At 36.9% G+C, this 18,638-nt stretch overlaps 1 protein-coding gene across 1 annotated transcript in view; it reads left to right on the top strand.

Moving 5' to 3' along the window:
- Positions 1-983: 983 nt before the first annotated feature.
- KLHL8 (kelch like family member 8) overlaps positions 984-18,638 on the top strand; it is a 28,231-nt gene continuing 10,576 nt past the window's right edge. Inside the window, 7 exon segments of the mRNA XM_014452059.2 lie at positions 984-1,356; positions 2,078-2,195; positions 2,349-2,712; positions 10,475-11,023; positions 12,303-12,489; positions 15,821-15,964; positions 16,892-17,003. Of these exon segments, the coding sequence (XP_014307545.1) occupies positions 2,500-2,712; positions 10,475-11,023; positions 12,303-12,489; positions 15,821-15,964; positions 16,892-17,003 (1,205 nt within the window). The 5' untranslated portion in view covers positions 984-1,356; positions 2,078-2,195; positions 2,349-2,499.

Below are 18,638 nucleotides of genomic sequence, written 5' to 3'. Positions count from 1 at the left end.
TAGGTTTTGGGTCTCTTTGAGTTTATCTTTCTTGAAGCTTCTTGGATGTTTAAATTCATGTCTTTCATCAAATTTAAGAAGTTTTCAGCCATTATTTCTTTAAATATTCTCTCTTCCCCTTCTCTCTCTCTTATTCTTCTAGGACCCCAATGATATGTACATTGGTGTGTTTGATGGTGTCCCACAGATCCTTTAGGCTCTGTTCATGTTTCTTCCACCTTTTCTTTCTGTTTCTCACTTGATAGTTATCATTATTTTATCTTCAAGTTTGCCAATTCTTTTTTCTGCCTCCTCAAATCTGCCTTTGAATCCCTCTAGTGAATGTTTCATTTCAGTTATTGTACTTTTCAGTTCCAGGATTCGTTTTTTGTTCCTTTTTAGGTTTTATGGTGTGTGTCCCCCCCCCCCCCCTCCGTTTTAATTGATAGTTCTGTTTTGTTCTTACAAATGACTTTCACCACATCTTCCTTTGGTTCTTCAAATATCAGTAAGATAGTGTCTTAAATTATTTGTCTAGAATAAATGTCATTAGTTCTTTTTCAGAGACAGTTTCTTTTGATTTATTTTTCCCCCTTAAATGGGCCATACATATCTGTTTCTGTGTATGCCTTGTTTTTGTTGTTGTTGTTGAATACTGAACATTTAAATCTAATAAAATAAGTCTGAAAATCAGATTCTTCCTTTTTTTTTAAAGGTTTGCCAGTTTTTGTCATTGTGTTCTCTCTCTCTCTCTCTCTCTCTCTCTCTCTCTCTCTCTCTCTCTCTCTTATATGTTATCTATGCTGGAGATCACCCTGAGCTGTAACCTTCAGGTGCTCTCAGGTCTTTTTGAGCCTTTCCTGGGGTGTGTCTAATATTCCTTGTATATGCAGTTGTTTTTTAACGTCTTAGTCTTTCATGTCTTGCTCCCTAAAGGAGAAAAAGTATAAAATATAGGGGGGAAAAGAACACCAGCCTTTCAAATCCACTGGAAGTTACTCCAGCTGAGAGAGAAAGGCTTGCAATAGTAGAAGGAGTTGCAGCAAAAATGTCTGCCCAGTCTTTGTCTGCATCTCTGTGAGCAGAAACAGCACTCAGCAATCAGAGCAGAGACTCCTGATGCTTGGAGGACAGGGTCCTTTTTGCCCACCACAGCTCCTGCAAATTGTGTGCAAGCTGCTGCTCCTGGAACACATGCACAGCTGCCTGCATGTGACGGAGGGTGTGGATGGAAAGCTGCTACTGTACTAAGAGCTGAAATTGACCAAAATTAACCGTGATTTACCATCCAAGTCTTCTCCGGGAAGTTGTAAGCCTTCAACACTTGAGTTCTAAAAGTTACACCAGACAGATTCTGCCACTGCAATTGTTGTCTAGGTGGGAAGACAAATTCCTGATGCTTTCTATTTCACCTTCTTCCTAGAATTTTCAAATTAGATTAAATATATATATATATATATATATATTTTTTATTGACTTCAGAGAGAGGAAGGGAGAGAGAGAAACATCAATGATGAGAGAGAATCATTGATCGGCTGCTTCCTGCACACCCCCTACTGGGGATTAAGCCCGCAATCCAGGCTTGTGCCCTTGACTGGAATCGAACCCGGGACCTTTTAGTCCACAGGCTGATGCTCTATCCACTGAGCCAAACCAGGTAGGGCTCAAATTAGATTTTAAAGGAGTTTTTTCACTGATATAAAATACAGTTGATACTTCAAAACATGGTTTTGATATATGTTGGTCCATTTATATACAGATTTTTATAGTCAGTCTTTTGTGTCTGTGGGTTTAATATCTGTGGATTCAATCAATCATGGGTCAAAAACAGTATTTTCTCACCTAACCGGCGTGGCTCAGTGGTTGAGTGTCAACCTATGAACGAGGAGGGTCACGGTTCGATTCTTGGTCAGGGCACATGCCTGGGTTGCGGACTCGATCCCCAGTGGAGGGCATGCAGGAGACAGCCAATCAATAATTCTCTCTCATCTTTGATGTTTCTATCTCTCACTCCCTCTCCCTTCCTCTCTGAAGTCAATAAAAATATATCAAAAACAACAACAACAAAACCCCAGTATTTTCTCATTCTCAACCACAGATTCCTAACCGTGCATTTCCAACTGTGAGTCGAAAATACTTTTGATGTGTGGATTTTTTATGAGGGTGGATTTGAATCTACCCTCTGCATTGTTCAAGGGTCACCTATATTTTCTGAGGTAATTTATGTGACATTTAGCGTAAGAGCTCCGAAGTTACTTGTTCTTTTTTTATTTATATAGTCTTTTTACATATATAATATTGGTAAACTAGAATTATTATTGATTTTTTTCTTTTGGTTTATTTCTACGTGTGTTTTGTTTATTTTTCAGGGTCAGCAAATTGGACAATGGCAGTTGAGTGGGTTTTGAAAATGTCTGAAGTTTAGTGGGCCGCATCTACCTTCCGCTTTTGCCCTACCATTTACAAAAGAATAAATGGGATGTTTGAGAAGACAGCTCTATTAAAAGAAGAGTGTTGCAAATGGCTTCAGATTCTATGAATACAAAATACCCTAGGAATCACTTCACTAAGGGGAAAAGGCAGCAGCACCAGCAAACAAAGACTAGGTCTTCCATCAGTGATGGCGATGGCGACGACTCCTTTATATTTGAAGCACAGGAAGCTTGGAAAGATTTTCATGGATCTCTTCTTCGGTTTTATGAAAATGGAGAACTCTGTGATGTCACACTAAAGGTCAGACTATTTTTTTCTTTTCTCCGTCACTTCAGAGTATTATGAAAAATGGGGGTTTCTATAACCATATCAGCAAATTTTTGGTGCTGTACTTATTGTTACAGTCAGAATGATTTTAGTCTCAATCCTTTTGATTGAAGGAGGAGGAACATAATGGAGGATAACTAAAGGGAGATTAGCAAAAGATCAAATTCTCGTACTAATTAAATGTCGATAGTCATTGTTCTTAACTTTTGAGAGTTCTGGAATTCTAAAATAACAAATAGTTACTAGTAGTAAAATCAACTTGCTATTGACCAGATAAGCTTTTAATTTGTGAATTTAAAAAGTTAATGCATTCACTTACTCTTGATTTTGGTTTAGAAGTCAGGAATTCTTGGTTGTTTACTCAATTGCACTAGTGTTTTACTTATGTTCCTATCCTGGTAATTTAATCTCTACTTCAATACTATTTTTTGTTAAGTGAGGTTGTTTATATACCAGATAGTGAAGTAGAGTCTATTTAGAGTTAGATGAAAAAGTCTTTAGTAAACTTTGTCTATGTTTTATAGAATCATATCAGTCTGCCTCAAAAGACAGTTTTAATAAAACTGGAAAAGTGATCAAGTAGTATGGAAGAGCCTGTGTTCTAATTGTTTTTCATTATTCACTTAAGGTACTTTCCTATTCTTATCTCTCAGTGTGGTGCTAAACTTTTTTTAGTGATTCATATCATTAAATGCATCCATACAGCATTTTCCACATAAGATTTGCCTCTTTGGGAGCTCTTAGATTTTGCTCTCTGTTCCTGATCAGACAGATTCTTTGAGCTCATAGTTGTGGGGTTGAGGGCATACTTGGAAAATCAGATCGGAGACACTTAGCAAAAGTCTATAACTGAAAGCATAAACTTTTAGTTTCAGGCCCTGAATGTCCAGGATTATAGTGTTATACTGTGTATACATGATCTATATTTGCTTTACTTAAATTTTTAGCGTCCTTACATATTTCTAGGTTCTAAGGATTTGAGAAGAAAACCGTTATGTAATTCTACTGCTCTGTGAAATCTAGCAATGCGTATATTTTAATGAAGGAACATTTTGTTCTATATGGTATATTATGCTTTAATTTCACATGATTGTTCTAATTTTCAACCTTAGAATGATATTCAGTGACCTACACTGGCTTTGGTAAAAATAAAAAGTGTAAAATAGATTATTTAAATTTAATGAATTACCAATTCAGCATATTAATGTATGCATGGGAAATAAATAGAATATAACGATTTTTTAAAAAATTTTAATTAGTTTTTATTTTATTATTTTTTTACTGTGTAGCCATTTATATTTTTTAATTTTTAAATTAAATTTATTGGGATGACATTGGTTGATAGGATTATATAGGCTTCAAGTGTGTATCTCTGTGATATATGATCTATCTATACATTGCATCATGGGCCCACCACCCAAAGTTAAATCCTTCTTGACCTTGGAAATAAAACACTTTTTTGGCTACTCAAACTCATTAAAATTGGTGAATTATTGAAAAGAGTAGCTATTTGAGTGAAAAGGTTTTATGAAATTACAAAGGATTAAACTGAAAAATTATCCTATATAATAAAAGGATAATATGCAAATCGACCGAACGGTGGAACGACGGGTTGCTATGATGCGCACTGAGCTGGCAGGCAGGCGAGTGGTTAAGGGCGATCAGGCAGGCAGGCAGAGAGGTTGGGGTGATCAGGCAGGCAGACAGAGCTGTTAGGGGTGATCAGGCAGGCAGAGCGACTAGGAGCGATCAGGCAGGCAGGCAGAGCGGCTAGGAGTGATCAGGCAGGGATGTAGAGTGGTTAGGGGCGATCAGGCAGGCAGGCAGGCAAGTGGCTAGGAGCCAGCAGTCCCAGATTGCAAGAGGGATGTCCAACTGCCAGTTTAGGCCCGATGGATTGGGCCTAAACTGGCAGTTGGACATCCCCCAAGGGGTCCCGGATTGCGAGAGTGTGCAGGCCGGGCTGAGGGACCCTCCCCACCCTCCACACAAATTTCATGCACCGGACCTCTAGTAGTTTATAAACACATATGAAAGGAATCTTTGTTATATAGGTGTTTTTTTTTTCTCCTTCAGTCTTTGTTTCTTTCTGTTCCACTGTGTGTCTTCTGCACTTTTATTTCAGTCTAGTTCTCAAACATTTACTGTTTAAGTGGCATAATTATAAACATTTCAACCTAATATGCTTTAGGGGTTTTTTTAATGATTTAAAAAATTTTGAGATGTTTGTAAAAGATTTTTAATAATCTGTGTTAATGGAATTATATAATTAAAACTTAGAAATGAAGTGAACCTATGTAAAACAACTGTTTGCAAAAGAATTGTTCACAGGATAGCCAATTTTTTTTAATAAGCATTAAACATAGCTAAAATCAATTATCAACCTATTGAATACTTAAAACATTGCTTTTAAAATTTTTATGAATGGGGTATTTTCAAGCACTGATGTTGGATAAGTAAATTGGCTCATTGTTTTTTTGTGGACAGTTTGACAGTCTGTATCAAGAGCTTTGAAAAGCTCACAGTTTTTGATTCATTCTGCTTTTCAGATTTTATCTCAAAGAAGTATTCTAAAATGCTGGACATCTAAATGGCTGATATCAGAATGGTTAAATAAACTGTGTGTTGCATCCACTGTTTAACAGGGGCGGGGAACATTGGCTCGCGGGGCCATAAGGCCCGCAAAACCATTTGGTCTAGCCCTGCCAAGGCATTAGGGGTGAGATAATTAAATGTTTGACCAAATATAGCAGGCTAATTTTTAAGTTGATAATTTTGTATGGCCCGAGAAGGATGTTATAAATATCTAAATGGCCCTTGGCAAAAAAATGGTTCTCCCCAACCCTGGTTTAAAATAGTGTATAGCCAATGAGAATGAAGCTTACAAAAGTTTTCAGAAACTTAGGAAACAAAGTTCATGACAACTGAGTTATGTTTCAAAATGCACAGAAAAAAAGTTGGAAGGAAAAATATACCAGAAGGTTAACAGTATTTGTTGACTTTTGAGTAAATTATATTGTACTAGAGGCCCGGTGCATGAAATTCATGCACAGGTAGGGTCCCTAGGCCTGGCTGGTGATCAGGGCCGATCTGCAGGGCCACCTGTGGGGCGATTGGGGGACCCCACTCGCACCCACCTTGGCTGGCCTGGCGCCACATGCTTGCCGGCCCCGCCCCCTGCCACCACTACTGGTCAGGGCCTGCAGGCTGGGAGCAGCTCCTGCATTGAGCGTATGCCCCCTGGTGGTCAGTGTGCATCATAGCCACCGGTCATTCCACCGTTTGGTCGATTTGCATTAGGGTTTTATATAGATAGACTAGAGGCCCAGTGCACGAAATTCGTGTACTGGTAGGGTCCCTAGCGGCTGCCAACTGCCAGCCAGTGCCTCCCTTCCTTCACCCGGTCGCCTGCTGCCACTGCCAGCTGGTGCTTCCCTCCCTTCCCCCACCCAGCCTTGCCCCCTGGTGGAACTCCCAGACAAACTCTCAGTCGAGGGGACAATTTGCATGCTGCACCTTTATTATATGGAATGGGGGAGGAGAGAGAAAAAATTAAAAAGTAATTGACTTCCTTATGTAAAATAGGTTCATTTTACAAGTCAGATTTGATAGTACTGGAATTTTTGATGATCTTTGTTAATGTTGTTTTTATATAATTTTTTGTTGATTTTACCTCATAATTCAGCAAAAGATCATTTATGTTTTCAGAGTTCTACTTAGTTTTTCTGGTTGGACTTGCATGTTGAATCAAAAATTAAAATTAAGGATGCTTGACTCCCCCTGTTTTTCCCTGTGTTGTAAGTGAAGTGCTTGCCCAGCCGGTGTGCATCAGTGGTTGAGCATCGACCCGTGAACCGAGAGGTCACAGGTTTGATTCCCAGTCAGGGCATATGTCTAGTTTCCAGGCTCGTTTCCCAGTGGGGGGTGTGCAGGAGGCAGCTGATTGACGTTTCTCTCTCTCTATCCCTCTCCCTTCTTCTCTAAAAAAAATCAATAAAAAACATTTTTAAAAAAGTGAAGTGCTTTATCAATCTAAAAGCCTTTGTTTCATTGTTTTCTTATCCCTATTGGCTAATCTATGGAAAATTACTTAGTTTTGATTTTTTTTTTTTAAATAAGGGAACATTTTATTTTATTATTTTTTCCCAACAATTTCCTTTGTGAAATAGTTGCTGACCCCTAACTCTGCTTACTTTTTTTTTTTTTTTAATCCTCGCACGATTTTTTTTCCTATTGATTTTCAGACAGAGTAGAAGGGAGGGAGGAAGCCTCCTACATGCCCTTGACTAGGTCTGGGATACAACCCACAACCAAGGAATGTGCTCTTGACCGGTAATTGAACCCTCCACCCTTTGGTCTGAGGGCCAACGCTCTAACCACTGAGTGACCAGCCAGTGCAGGGAACATTTTTTTAATGTTGATATTTTACATATTTCACTAAACTATAAGCTTAGCATGTTTTTTCCCCTGAGCATCTTGAATTATTTATATGTTCACTGATCTAATAAAAACAAATATAAATTAGAAATTTCGCTAGTATCAAAGACACATAATGTAGTATTTACTTATATAATTTAAAATTGTATAGTACTGTCTATATTTTTTAGATTATGTATTTTTCACCTATACACTACTTTATGTAGTGTATAGGCTTTGATTTCTTTTAGTTCTAAATTTGTGATTAAATGTTTTTTTATGTACCAGAGAAGAAAAATATAGAAATAAACTTTCAAGAATATAAGAAACGCCCTAACCTTTGGAATAGAATTGATAGGATTAAAATCAACTGGTATAAATACAGATGTAACAAGACAATAAACACAGAACCTGGCGAGAGAACCTCGCTATGCTGATCAACTGGAAAAAAAAAAAGAATATAATGAAAGTATATAGTGTCAAAGGAGAATTAATGAATAAAAAGATAAAATTTTTTATGTTCCTATTTCATACATATTACTCAAAGTTCTTTTTAAAGATAAGATGGGTATTTGTTCTAAGGGGTACATAAGGGTGTGATTTTGTATGCGTGTGCATTAAGCATCCATGTTTTTGTCTACTTGAATCAAGAAGTTAAAATTAAAACAGAGCGACAGAACCTTATTATAAAAACATGAAAATAACTTATGGGCCATTGATTTAAACAGCTTGGGTGAGAAAGCAGTGTTAAAACACTTTATCTGGAAATCACAGAACTCTATTTTATAGTATAGTACTATTATGTAAGAGAATGTTGGCAGGTTAATTGAGCAGAGGTCATGTGAGATTTACAGATATTTTCCTAAAAACCAAATATCAGTGGTGACATGTACAGATAATTTTTAAAAAGGGGATATTTTAAGGCTATTCTGAAAATGTTTGACATCAGATTTTAGATCTCATTTTAGGGTTGAAGTGAATTTGAAAACATGCCAAGCTGTCTGCTTTAGTGTAGGATTCAACTTGAGTTTCAATAGAATCTAAATCCTACTTTAATGAATTCTTTTAAAAAATTAAATATAGCATATGTGCCAGAAATGATCATCTGTTCGTTGAAATATGTGTTATTCATTTTTCCTCTAAATCAGTGAAAAAAGTTGGGTGAGGAGCATTTATAAGCAAAACTCCTCAGACCTTTTTCTTTAGAATATCTTACTTAAAAAATTAGTTCCCAAATGAGACACAACTATAAGTATATTATATAATCAGCTGCTACATGAAAATGGAAAAATTGCTTAAACACTACTATTCTATTACTTGTACTCATTGATTATTCAATATAAAGTGCTGGGAAATTTGGATAACTACTAGGTTAAAAAGAAGATATCTGTCTACTCAGTACCCAAAATTTCCAAATGGAAATAAAAGTTGTAGTGTAAAACAAAAAAGGTACTAGAAAAAAATGACTTGAAGTAAATGTTTATGGAATATTAGAATGATTCCCATTTCAAGCATAGTACCAAAGGCAGAAATTATAAAGAAAAGATTGATTTAATCATATAAAAAATATATGGGGGGAATAAAATTTACAAGCACACTGTAAAAGATGAAAGTTTAATTTTATATAAAACAAATGACTAATCCTCTAAATGTATGAGTTCTCACAAATGAATAAGAAAAACATCATAGAAAAAAGTTTGTAGAAGAAATACAATTATTGTAGGTAGATAAAAAAAATGGACAATTTAGCAAAATGTATCCAAATTTTGTACCTATTCTTTGAAGCAGCATTTCTAGAATTTATCTGTAGGAAATAATAGGGAAGATGGACAAAGATTCAATTACAACAAAGTTCATTACTATGTCATTTGTAATGACAAATTATTGCAAGCAATCTAATCTTTAAATAATTAACGTGGTGAGATTTGAGTTTTTATTACTTTTATATAAAATTAATTTATTAATTACATTTTTTCATTATTTCAGAATAATTTAAGCAGGAAGTAAAAAAACCTCAGTTAAGTCATAGTAAATACTACTAAATATTGATGTATTTACTCTGTGCTTCAATTTCTCACTGATAAATCATGGGTAGTAATAGTATATAATCATAGGGCATTGGGACAACTAAGTGAGTTAATATATGAAAAGTACTTAAATAGTGCCTGGCTAGATGACTATAGTTAATAATATTAGATATATGTATTTGAAAGTTGCTAAGGTCTTCAAACTTCTCATCATAAGGGAAGAAAGAATGTAATTATGTGACAATCATTTCATAATACATATATCAAATCATTATATTGCATATCTTAAACTTATACAGTGTTATATAGCATTCTTTACTCTATATGCATTATATATACATAGATACATGTATAAAAAATAAGTGGCTAATTTGGAAGAAGAATATTACCTGATTTTAAGAAATTGGCCTAGATTAAAAGTAAATGACCATGGGGAAAGGGAAAGGTCAATGGGGGAAAAAGGAGAGATATGTAAAACTTTCAACAATATATATATATGTAAAAGGCTAATATGCTAAGTGTCCCTCTGCCTGTCCAACTGGTCACTATGACATATGCTAAGTGTCCCTCTGCCTGTCCAACTGGTCACTATGACATGCACTGACAACCAGGGGGCGGACACTCAACACAGGAGCCCAAAACCAGAGAGGAGGGAGCCCAATTCCTCGCGGGGCTGTGTGATTCCACCTTCGGCAGTGGGTTATGTTGTTGCTGGGTGATTCCACCTTCGGCCGTGGGTTATGTTGTTGCTGGGGCACTGTGGGCCCCGAATCTGGTTTACTGCACAATTGCTTTTGCGTTGTACACCCCGTAGGACAGCAGCTTTGCAGAGTGCCCTCTCGCACTCCGGGACCCCTCAGGGGATGTTGGAGAGCCAGTTTCAGCCTGATCCCTACAGGCCAGGCCAAGGGACCCCACCTGCCGGAGGGACCCTGCTCACTCCGCAGATGCCCTTTGAATCACGGCGCCATCCCAGAGGGGAGGGACTGCAGGATGCTTGTTCCGGGGTGTGTCTAGCCCTTCTCGCCCAGTCCTGCCCCACCAGCCACCTTCTAATAATAATTTCCTTTCAGTGTGCACGAATCTGTGCACCTGGTCACTAGTTAAATAAAAAAATAAATAAAATGCAAATTCAAAAAAAAAATAAAAGTAAGTGACCAAAGCATTACATTGTTAAAACAAATGCACTAAATTTGTCTCGAGTTATTGTCCCCACTACAGCATATGGTTGATGCTGATCTAAAACTAAACTGAGTTATTAAACTGAGTCCCGTTTTGTTTGTTTGGAACAGGTTGGCTCAAAGTTAATCTCTTGTCACAAACTGGTATTGGCTTGCGTTATTCCCTACTTCAGAGCCATGTTTCTCTCTGAAATGGCTGAAGCCAAGCAGACAGTGATTGAGATTAGAGATTTTGATGGCGATGCAATAGAAGACCTGGTAAAGTTTGTCTATTCTTCACGGCTCACTCTGACTGTTGACAACGTCCAGCCTCTCTTATATGCAGCCTGCATTCTGCAGGTGGAACTGGTGGCTAGAGCTTGCTGTGAATACATGAAGTTACATTTTCATCCCTCCAATTGCTTGGCGGTAAGAGCCTTTGCGGAAAGTCACAATCGAATAGACTTGATGGACATGGCGGATCAGTATGCCTGTGAGCACTTTACTGAAGTAGTGGAGTGTGAAGACTTTGTAAGTGTGTCACCCCAGCATCTCCATAAGCTTTTGTCCTCCAGTGATCTAAATATTGAGAATGAAAAACAGGTCTATAATGCAGCCATCAAGTGGCTTCTTGCCAATCCTCAGCATCATTCCAAATGGTTGGATGAAACGCTTGCACAGGTAGGGACTGAAATAAGATTGTGTATAGAAATGAACGATTTGGAAGCAAATCAGCATGTTTCATTTGTCATGACAGGTGTAAATTATCACTTGATGTAAAACAATGTGAAAATGGCTTTGACTCTTAACTTTCCTATTTATTACACTGTTTAACAGTAAATCTGAATTTGTTACATTTGATTTAGAAATATCATTCTCTGCATATAGATTTGTTCTGGAAAGAACTACAAGATATAACTTTTCCATTTTCTTCCCTCACCACAGTTTTACTTTTTTTTTTAAAATATATTTTATTGATTTTTTACAGAGAGGAAGGGAGAGGCACTGAGCCAAACCAACCGGAAACATCAATGAGAAACATTGATCAGCTGCCTCCTGCACACCCCCTACTGGGGATCTGAATTTGTTACATTTGATTTAGAAATATTATTCTCTGCATATAGATTTGTTCTGGAAAGAACTACAAGATATAACTTTCCATTTTCTTCCCTCACCACAGTTTTACTTTTTAAATCTCAGAAATGTATCTCTATTTTAGTCATTTATTTTTACTGTCAACAGGGGTTACTTAGGAAGATAAATAAATAGGCATTAGAATTACTTTGAAAATAAGTTTGTCAACAAAAACAAACAAAAAGTTTCATTATCTTGCAGCTGTATCTTATTTTTGTGTGCGTGTGCATGCTTTTAACTCAAAATTGTATTGCCTGGTTTGATAATGCCTTTACTCCACTGGAAAATCAATGCTTCTTTTAAGAGAGGAAAAGTGAGTGCCTCTCCATAAAGAGGGTATGCATTCTTGAGTTAGTATATAATCTTCTAAGGTAATTGATTTGAAGAAAACAAATCAATTTTCAGATCTGAATGTTTGTGCGTTTCAGAAATAGATCACATTTTCATGTGTTCAGTCTTAGCTTTAAGGGGCAAAACAGCAAAGCACAGAGTTTTGTTTTGATTGTGCCTTTTCTTTAGCAGCAAGGGGCCTTCTAATCATGACAGTACCATTTTGGAAGAAATTTGAATGAATATTATTGAATGAATGTTATTTATTTAGTCTACTTAAAGCTGTGCTTAAAAGGGGATAATACATTTAGCATATAATCTGCTTTCATTAGTGCAGACCGGTACTGGAAATTGCTTTAGAACTAGGCACATTGTACTTTAAGTCTTTATGACATAGTAAATGAGTTTTAAAAGGGTAATATGCTGCAGTGAAAGTGGAGGATGAGCTATCCAGTTACAACTTAAATTTTATATCCATAACTGTTCATGATCTTAGGTTCGTTTGCCGCTGTTGCCGGTGGATTTCCTTATGGGTGTTGTGGCAAAAGAACAGATTGTCAAGCAAAATCTAAAATGTAGAGATTTATTGGATGAAGCAAGAAATTACCACCTTCACTTGAGTAGCAGAGCAGTACCTGACTTTGAATACTCTGTTCGGACTACACCAAGGAAGCATACTGCTGGTAATTAAATTGCTCGTTTATCAACTCTGCTGGAAGGATCTTTTTTGTATTTGAGGGTTGGGTATGTATGCCCAGACTTGATTGTAAGATGATTAGTATCTGATTGTCTTAGAGCAGTGGTCAGCAAACTCATTAGTCAACAGAGCCAAATATCAACAGTACAACGATTGAAATTTCTTTTGAGAGCCAAATTTTTTAAACTTAAACTATATAGGTAGGTACATTGTTATTAACTTAATTAGGGTACTCCTAAGGCTTAGGAAGAGCCACACTCAAGGGACCAAAGAGCCGCATGTGGCTTGCGAGCCACAGTTTGCCGACCACTGTGTTATATGCCCAACATATGCTGAGTCCTCATATACACGATCCCTTACATGATTGCAAGAACTTAATGAAGCAGGTTTTAGTAAATGATTCAGTCCTCATTAGGAGATAGCTAGTGTTATTCCATTTTATGGATGAGGAAACTAAGAATCAGAGAGGCTAAAAGTATGCTCAAGGCCACATAGAGAAATAGCAGAGAAAGGATTTGCATCCTGATCTTTTTGCTTCATTCTTCGTTTTCTTCCACATCATTAACTGTGAAGCTGAAATACTGATTTCCATTTAAAGAAAATCTTATCAATGATTGGGATTACATTCTGGCATTATAATTCCATCATTGCCATTAAATATCTATATTTTGGACAGATTTCTTTTTTTGGTTAATCCTCACCTGAGGATATTTTTCCATTGATTCTTAGAGAGAGTGAAGGGGGAAAGCGAGAGGGAGAGAGGAAGGGTGGAGAGGGAGAGAGAGAGAAAGAGAAACATTGATGTGAGAGAAATACATCAATTGGTTGCCTCCTGCCGCACCCTTACCAGGACCGAGGTCGAACCTGCAACCCACATATGTGCCCTTCACTGGGAATCAAACCCTCAACCCTTGAGTGCCTGGGCCAACACTAACCACTGAGCACACCAGCCAGGGCTGGGCAGATTTCTTAATCTCTGAAGGCCTTGATTTATTTATAAACAATTTTGACTGTATGATTTTTAAAGTCACTTCCAACTTTAAATTTCTACGACTTCAAATATTGAATTAGTTGGAAAAGAGTGCACACAGTTCTGATCATGCATTTACATAATCATTCAGCAAACATTTATTCAGTGCCTACCATGTGCTGGATTCTAGGTTGAGCATTAGAAATGCTGAGAGTACTTGCAGTCTGATCTAGGGAAATAGACATGTAAATAAATAAATGTAAAGTATTACAAACACTTTGATACAATCATAAGGCGTAGTGGGAAGCACAAAGAAAAGAGTGGTTATTTTTACCTTTCGAGGATCAGAAAAGGTTTTATAAAAAAGTAAACCTCAGGCTTAGTTTTTAATAATACACAGATGTTTTCCTGGGTGCGTTAGGGAAAGGGATATTCTGTTCATTTTACATGTACTGAATGCCTACTATATGCCAGGCACAGTGCTAGTCCTTCTTAGTGCATAAGTACTTAGCACACAGTCTTAACCTGGCTTCGCTTCTGGTGACAAATGTCGGTTTAATAGATCACTTCGAGGATGAGCACAACTACATGCCTGTTGCAGGAGCTTGAAGTTTTAAGAGAAAGAGAGGGAGAAGATCGGGCTAGGCACTGCATGCTGTTATGCTGTGCTAAGGCTTGATCTTGTAGGGAAGTTTCTCAGTGTGTGAAGGAAGTGGTGGCCCTTGGACCAATAGCGTCAGCATTCACTTGGCAACTTGTTTGAAATACAATCTTGGACCTACCACAAACCTACTGAATCAGAAACTCAGGGCCCCACAGTCAGTGTTCTATGCCTTTGGGGTGATTCTGGACCACACTGAAATTTCAGTTTCTTGTTAATTGTGGTAAATATGTAAGGATACCACATTTTATTGCACTTCGCTGACATTGCACTTTTTTTTTTTCTTTTTGGCAAAGTAAAGGTGAGACCCGCTGCCGGAAAAAAAGATTATGACTTGCTGAAGGCTCAGATGATGGTTAGCATTTTTTAGCAATAAAGTATTTTTAAATTTAGTTGTGTACAGTTTTTAGACATAATGCTATTGCATACTTAATAGACTATATAGTATAGTGTAAACAACATTTAAATGTACTGGGAAACCAACAAAATTTGTGTGACTGGCTTTATTGTGATGCTGGCTTTATTGCAGAACTAGACATGCAGTATCTCGCAGGTATGCCTGCATAACATTAAAATTGCTATTTTTAAATGTACAGTTTAGTGGCATTGCTAACATTTGAAAGAAACTACTAATGTAGGTAATGAAGAGCTGTTGAAAGAACTTTTAATTAGATTGCTCTGTTACAGTCCGAAAGCAAAAAGACTTCTAAGTGATAAGAGAGGACAGGATCTTGCAGTAGTGGGGGGTCATCATAGCTGACCTGCACTCAGGCAATGACAGTGGAAATATAGAGGAAGAGGAAGGACATCTCAGGGAAGGAAGAGGGGTAGGTAAGAGAGGAAGCCAGATCCTTTTGAGCATGTTGGGTTTGGGTGCCCATAGGACATCAAGTGGAAATATGGCTTAGAAATATAAATTGGAAAGCATTATCATACAGATGGAATTTAAAATAGAGAAATACACTTTATGCGTGAGCATGACATATGTGAGAAGTAGGCTAAGGATAAAACATGGAAAACATAGGAAAGAAATGATTAGACACAAAGGAGACTTTGATATTAGGGAAACTAAGAGAGTTAAGGAGTTTCTCAAAAACAGAGTGATCGGTGTTGCAGTTGTGCTCAGTAAGAAATTAACAAGAGTTCACTGGATCTTGTTAGGACCTTAGCAAGAGCAATTTTACTTAGTGGGTGAGGATCTAAACCAGTGATGGTGAACCTATGACATGCGTGTCAGAGGTGACACTCGAACTCATTTTTTTGGTTGATTTTTCTTTGTTAAATGGCATTTAAATATATAAAATAAATATAAAAAATATAAATCTTTGTTTTACTATGGTTGCAAATATCAAAAAATTTCTATATGTGACACGGCACCAGAGTTAAGTTAGGGTTTTTCAAAATGCTGACACGCCGAGCTCAAAAGGTTCGCCATCACTGATCTAAACCATATTGTAATGGGATGTTGGGAAGTGGGGGTGGCTAATGTATCTTATTCTTTGAGAAATTCAAATGAGGAAAAACAAAAAAGAAAATTAGATTTCTAGTAACGTAGTAACATTGAATGCTACCCACTTTCTTTGCCAGTAATCAAAATTTTGACTTCCTAATTATTTTTTTCCATACTAATTTTTTAAAAATTAGGGAACTGTGATTTTGACTTCTATTTTGTGGCTTTACCTTTAGGTGTGCTGTTTTGTGTGGGTGGTCGAGGTGGATCTGGTGACCCTTTTCGCAGTATTGAATGCTATTCTATCAACAAAAACAGTTGGTTCTTTGGACCAGAAATGAATAGTCGAAGGCGACACGTGGGTGTAATCTCGGTGGAAGGTGGGTTCATTCTTGTCTTAAGTCACATCACATGATCATAAATGCTCTTTTAAACTATTTGAACTTTGATCATTCTATAAGAAAATTTCTAAATGATAAAATATGTTTTAATATATTTTGGTGGTATTTACTTGCTTTATGCCCATTGATGCTCAGTGTACAATCTCTTGCATATAATTGCTTTACAGGAGATGAGTATCCAGGAGAAAGGGGGTTAAAATAAACTGTTGTGAATTATATTTGCAAGAGAATCAAACTAAAGAAAAATGTTTCTTGAACCCAAATAATAAACACATACCAGCTTTTTTCTATACCCATCTAATTATTATTGAAATTAGATTTTTTTTTTACTGGTTACTGAAAATGATTAATTGTAGAAAACCATGGATAAATTGTTAGATTTTTAAAAAATCACTTTTATTCTGATTATAAGCATGTAAATTTTTTTAGAAAATATGAAAACATTTTAATAAGAATCATCTGTAACTCAAACACCCCAAAACTATCACAGTTAACATTTTGATATATAATCTTTCCAATTTTTTGTGTACTTTTATTTCATTTAGAAAAAGTTTGATCATATTGTATTGTTTTATATTTTCTTTATGTAACATAAAAGCATTTTTTCATTTTATAAAACATTCTTTAAAAGCATGATTTCATCTACTAAATAATAAAAAGTTGGGAAACCTGAGGGATAGTGTTTGAGCATTTAAATAACTTCATGTGGAACAGCACATTCCAGGCATTTTATTAAGTAGAAGCTCACATTTATTTCCATTTAACTACAAAAGTGACATTGACCATAATGTTGAACAGAAGAATACTTGTGGAAAATTATTATTCTCTTCTATTATATGTTGATTATACATGTAAATAACTGTCAGTTTATTTGGAATCAAATGAAAATACTTCTCTGTCTGGCAGGTAAAGTGTATGCTGTGGGTGGACATGATGGAAATGAGCATTTAGGTAGCATGGAGATGTTTGACCCTCTCAATAATAAATGGATGATGAAGGCATCAATGAACACAAAGAGGTAGGTCAGCACAGTTGGTTGTCACAACTTGGGTTGGGGGCAGGGAGGTTGGGGGAGTTGCTGCTGGCATCTTGTTGGGAGAGGCCAACGATGCTGCTAAAGATCCTGTAAATGCACAGGAACGTCTCCCACAACACAGATTATCTGGCCCCAAAAGCCAGGGGTGCTGAGGCAGAGAAGACCTGCTGTGTGCTTATCACCCAAATCCCGTAATGTTGACATCTTAAACCATCACAGGGCAGTGATTGGAACCAGGAAATGAACATCAGTACAAAACTGTTCACTAATCTGTAGGCCCTATTCAACTTTTGCCTGTTTTTTCACATATTTTTGTGCTTCTAATGGTTTTTCTTTTCTAATTGTATTGGTTAATAATCTAATACATTGTGAATAGAAACAGAGATAGGTGTTTTTGCCTTGTTTCTGATCTTAATGGAAATGTCCTGGTGTTTCCCTATTAGGAGAATGGTTTTAGGACTAAGCTATATGTATTTTAACATGATAAAATACCCCACAATTTCTATTCACTATTTTTAATCATTATAAGTATTAATAGTTAAAATCTTCATCTATAGTAAATTAAAATATATGTTGATAAGTGGATCACTTTAAAGGGGAGGAAGATTTTTTAGTAACATGACTTAGTAAATGTTGACTAGCCCATTCAGAATTTTTTAAAAGATTCGAAAACCAAATTTTTAGATATTCTAAAGTGGAAGTATAGCTAATATGTGACAAAATCAGGATTCAAAAATGTAGTAGACCAAACATACTCTAGATATAGAGGCAAACCTTAAAAATATTAAAATTAGAGTTATAGGTTAAACCTGCTTGACGTGTTTTAAAAAAATCAATTACACCAGTACAACATAGTGGGAAGTCAGGTTTGTGATTTTGTTTCATATGGAAAAAGTACCTGAACCAATCTAAAAGAACAGCTCAAAAAAAAAAGGGGTGGGGGGAGAAAGGAAAAAAGCAAATATAATATAGTTTCCTACATTAAGAGAATTGAAGCCTTTGGATCAATGGAGATTGTATATAGTTGTACTGTTCTTTATGCTGATTTGTCCATATCTATAGCTGTGGTTTCAAAAAGTAGGCTATGTAGTATCAGTTGGGGTGTGGGAATACAAAATGAGACTCTATTATTTTAATTTAATAATTTTAAATTTATTTTGAGTGGATGTTCTATAGTGAACATCATCTGTAGAGTAATATATGTTTTTACTTTGAAAATAATTATGGTATACTAGAGGCCCGGTGCACGAAATTTGTGCACGGGTAGGGTCCCTAGGCTTGGCCTGCGATCAGGGCCCATCTTCCCCAGCTGCCGGCCGCCGGCCCCGCCCCCTGCCACTATTGCAGGTTGCCCTCTGTGTGTGGGGCGACTGGCAGGGTGATCAGGGTCCCACTTGCTCACACCCACCTTGGTCTGGCACCACCCACATCCGCCGCCACTCCCCCACCACCCCCCAGTTCCCTGTTCCCTATATGGCAATCGGAGACTGTTGGAAGGGGGGGGGGGGGGACTGAGAGGTTGGTTGGCAGGCCCTGATCAGGCGATCAGGGCCTGTGGGCTGGGGACAGCTCCTGCGTTGGGCATCTGCCCCCTGGTGGTCAGTGTATGTCATAGCA

Source organism: Myotis lucifugus, unplaced genomic scaffold, assembly GCF_000147115.1.
Source record: "Myotis lucifugus unplaced genomic scaffold, Myoluc2.0 scaffold_12, whole genome shotgun sequence".
NCBI classification, from domain to species: Eukaryota; Metazoa; Chordata; class Mammalia; order Chiroptera; family Vespertilionidae; genus Myotis; species Myotis lucifugus.
This window is presented reverse-complemented; position numbering and strand designations above follow the sequence as displayed.